Source organism: Sapajus apella, unplaced genomic scaffold (assembly GCF_009761245.1).
Source record: "Sapajus apella isolate SASKATOON/1434 unplaced genomic scaffold, GSC_monkey_1.0 scaffold234, whole genome shotgun sequence".
NCBI lineage: Eukaryota > Metazoa > Chordata > Mammalia > Primates > Cebidae > Sapajus > Sapajus apella.
In genome coordinates this window covers 350,825-354,736 of record NW_022437174.1, presented here as the reverse complement: position 1 = coordinate 354,736, position 3,912 = coordinate 350,825, and the positions used below count along the sequence as shown (strand labels likewise).

Here is a 3,912-nt window from a genome sequence, read left to right as displayed (position 1 = left end):
CGTCGCGGAGTCGGGCTCTCTCGCCGGCCTGTTCCCGGGAGAGTCCGGGGGTCCCAGACGCCGGCTCCCCGCCCTCCGCGTGCACCCCAGAGCGCGGCTCCGCGCGAGGGTCCCACCCACACCCCCGCGAGGCTTCGGCCCTCCCGGCTCCGCCTCCCGCGTTGCTCCCGGAAGCCCCGCCCGGCCGCGGCTCCTGACAGGCGGGCCGCTCAGCCAACCGGGGTGGAGTGGGGCGGGGCCCGGTGGAGCACGGCCAATGGTAGGCCGCGTTGCGCTGACGGACGGGCGCGGGGCGGGGCGGGCCCGGTGGAGCGCGGCCAATGGCGGGCCGCGTCGCGCTGACGGACGGGCGCGGGGCGGGGCGTGCGCGGGCCCGGCAGAGTCTTCGCCGCCCGCGCCCGGCGCCTGCAGCCCGAGCCGCACCCGCCGCGGACGGAGCCCATGCGCGGGGCGAGCCGCGCGTCCCCGCCCCCGCCCCGCCCCGCCCCCGCCCCGGCCCCGGCTCCGGCTCCGGGGGCAGTCGCGCCAGTGAGCGGTGAGTGCGGGTGGGGGTCGGTCGGGCCGCGCGTCCTCCCCGCCCCAGGCGGTGGCTCTACGCGCGGCGCGGGCCGGGGGCGCGGGCCGGGGCGGGCGGGGCCGGGCCGGGCGGGGCCGCGGGCACAGGTGAGCCCGCGTCGGGGGCTGCGGGGGCGGGGCGGGAGCGGGCTCGAACCCCGTCCTCCCCGGGGCCCGCGGGAGCCCGAGCCCCGCCCGTGGCCTGGCGCTGGGCACGGTCCCCACGCCGGCGGCCCCTGGAGCTCGGGCCGGGCGCGCTCGCAGCGCAGCGCGTCAGGGCGGAGGCGGCCTTGGCCGGCCCCGGGCACCCCGATTCAGCATCGCAGGTCGTGGGCCAGGCCAGGGCCCTCGGCCCCAGGGCCTTGCCGCCCCTCGTCGCCTGTTCCCGGGAGCCCTGCCTGTCCGTCTTCTCCGGTTTTCTTCTGCTGGATGCTCGGGATCCCCGCCGGGGGCGCGGGGCGCTGCCTGGGTCTGCTCTCCCCACAGCGCACCTGGCACGCAGTAGGCGCTCAGCAAATACTTGTCCGAGGCACCAGCGCCGCGGGGCCTGCGGGCTGGCATTGGCCTGCCCGGGCACGCCGTGGCGCGCTCCGCCGTGGCCAGACCTGTTCCGGGGGACGGTAACCTCAGCCCTCGGGCGCCTCCCGTTAGCCTTTCTGCCGACCCAGCAGCTTCTAATTTGGGTGTGTGGTTGAGAGTGCTCAGCTGTCAGCCGTGCCTTTGAGGGCCGGCTCCCTTTCGCCTCACTGGGTCATTAAGAGCAGGTGGGGACGAGGCGACACCCCCCACCCGCCGGGGCGCAGCCGCGCAGGTAGGCACGCTGCTGTTGCTGCCACCCTTCCCGCCCCAGTGTTGGGGCCCAGGGCCCTCTGTGGGTTTGCCCTTCCGATGGCCCTGCCAGCAGCTGCCCTGAGGGGCCTGGGCCTGGCTGAGCAGGGCCCTCCTTGGCAGGTGGGGCAGGAGACCCTGCAGTACCCCGGGCCGCAGGCCCTGAGGAGCGATGACGGAATATAAGCTCGTGGTGGTGGGTGCCGGTGGCGTGGGGAAGAGTGCCCTGACCATCCAGCTAATCCAGAACCACTTCGTGGACGAATACGACCCCACCATAGAGGTGAGCCTGGCGGTGCTGTCCAGGCCTCCAGAGCTGCTGTGGGGGAGCCCAGAACACTGCCAGGATGGGGTGGCTGCAGCCCCTGGCCCTGCACCGTGGTATGGGCCTGTCTCCTGCTTCCCCCAGAGGAGGGGATCCCCTTGTCTCAGGACGCCCGAGAAGGGGCATGCGAGGTCCGAGGGAGGGGCTGGCAGTGTGAGCCCCCCGAGGAGGGTCCTGAGGAGTCCCTGAGCCGTGCCCTCCTGCAGGACTCCTACCGGAAGCAGGTGGTCATTGACGGGGAGACGTGCCTGCTGGACATCCTGGATACGGCCGGCCAGGAGGAGTACAGCGCCATGCGAGACCAGTACATGCGCACCGGGGAGGGCTTCCTATGTGTCTTCGCCATCAACAACACCAAGTCCTTCGAGGACATCCACCAGTACAGGTGAACCACGAGGCCGGCCCTGGGGGGCTGTGCCGGACGACGGGGGCCTCCTGTTCTCTCTGTGCTTGTCCTTGATGCAGCTGTGCCCGTAGCCCCTGCCAGCTCTCCCCTTTCGTCTCTCAGGGAGCAGATTAAGCGGGTGAAGGACTCGGACGACGTGCCCATGGTGCTGGTGGGGAACAAGTGTGACCTGGCTGCACGCACCGTGGAGTCTCGGCAGGCTCAGGACCTCGCCCGAAGCTACGGCATCCCCTACATCGAGACCTCGGCCAAAACCCGGCAGGTGAGCCAGCTCTCCACCCTGCTGCTAGCCAGGGACTCACCCGCCCCACCCTAGCCAGGGAGCAGCACTCACTGACCCCTCTCCCTTGACACAGGGCAGCCGCTCTGGTTCTGGCTCCAGCTCCGGGACCCTCTGGGACCCCCCGGGACTCATGTGACCCAGCGGCCCCTTGCGCTGTAAGTCTCCCGGGACGGCAGGGCAGTGAGGGAGGCGAGGGCCGGGGCCTGGGCTCACGCCCTGCAGTCCTGGGCCGACACAGCTCTGGGGAGGCAGAGGTCCTTGGAGAGAGCTGCCCTGAGCCAGGCCGGAGCGGTGACCCTGGGGCCCGGCCCCTTTCACCCCGTAGTGTCCCGCGGGCATCTGTGGGTTCTGAGCCCTTAGTGGGGCTGCCAGGGACACTGGCTGTAGCTCAGATGAGAGCTGGGCGCAGGGCGGTCAAACCCTGGCCAGACCTGGAGTTCAGGAGGGTCCTGGGTCACACTGATCTTTGAGGGTACTGCTCTATAGTGATGGGGGTGCCCCTAGGGTCTTCGAGATGACCAGAGCCCAGCTTGCTGTCTGTGTGGTGGGCCTGGGGGAGTTGGGAGCATCGGGCCAGGCATGACTTGATCCCACAGCAGGGAGCCCCCCTCGCCCAGGCAGGGGGCTCCTGGCTGGTCCCCCCTGATCCCATCCCTCTTTTCCCAGGGAGTGGAGGATGCTTTTTACACGCTGGTGCGTGAGATTCGGCAGCACAAGCTTCGGAAACTGAACCCTCCCGACGAGAGCGGCCCTGGCTGCATGAGCTGCAAGTGTGTGCTCTCCTGACACAGGTGAGGTGGCTCCAGGACAGCCGCCACGCCCACTGGGTGGCCCCGCTCCCCACCCCAGCTGGTCTCCTGGCCTGTGGTCAGCAGCATCCTTGTGCCACACCCAGCACAGGCTTCAGGACGTGGAGGTGCCGCATGCAGGGAGGAGGTGCAGACGGAAGAAGGAGGAGGCGGAAGGAAGGGCTGCGGGAGCCCCGCCACCCAGGGACCGTGGGCCGAGGTGACCGCAGACCCTCCAAGGGACGCTTTGCGCAGATTGTCTTGAGCGTCCCAAACGCCACGGGAACCCCAGCCCTTAGCTCCCTTCCCAGGCCTCTGTGGGCCCTTGTCGGGTGCAGATGGGAACACAGTAAATTATTGGATGGTCTTGACCCTGGTTTTTGGCTGAGAGTGGGGCGCAGCATGCGTGTGGCGCGGTACGTGGTATGTGGGAATCTCCGGCCTGTCCAGCCTTGGGCCTTTCACAGACTTTGGAAGTGGGAGGTTGGGAGCGGCCGGTCAGGGGTCTGGGCTGTGTGGCCCTTGGCTCCACCTGCCCCAGAGTGTGCAGGGAGCTCTGGACAAGCAGGCAGATTGTCAGGACAGAGAACTTTCTGTGCTAGCGGCTAGGAGGGCGCCCTAGCCCTGCAGGGGGCGAGGGCGGGGGCGGGGGCTCGGGGCGGGGGGACGGTCTGTGCTGGCGGCTGTCTGCCTGAAAGCCTTCTGGGCAGTGAGAGGCATCGCGTCT

General features: G+C 70.2%; 1 protein-coding gene across 5 annotated transcripts; it reads left to right on the top strand.

Annotated features, from left to right (window-relative positions):
- Positions 1-351: 351 nt before the first annotated feature.
- Positions 352-3,556, top strand: HRAS (HRas proto-oncogene, GTPase). Of its 5 annotated transcripts, XR_004266089.1 has the most exons (7): positions 352-535; positions 1,507-1,666; positions 1,915-2,093; positions 2,217-2,376; positions 2,471-2,552; positions 3,064-3,188; positions 3,293-3,556. XR_004266089.1 is itself a non-coding variant. In XM_032271510.1 (6 exons), the coding sequence occupies exons 2-5, from the start codon at positions 1,556-1,558 to the stop codon at positions 3,181-3,183; spliced, it is 570 nt and encodes a 189-aa protein (XP_032127401.1). In that variant the 5' UTR covers positions 352-535; positions 1,507-1,555; the 3' UTR covers positions 3,184-3,188; positions 3,298-3,556. The 5 variants fall into 5 exon arrangements, 4 of the variants coding, with proteins under 4 accessions (XP_032127401.1, XP_032127399.1, XP_032127402.1 ...); XM_032271510.1 differs by lacking the exon at positions 2,471-2,552 and having other exon boundaries at positions 3,298-3,556; XM_032271508.1 differs by lacking the exon at positions 2,471-2,552.
- The last annotated feature ends 356 nt before the right edge of the window (positions 3,557-3,912 follow it).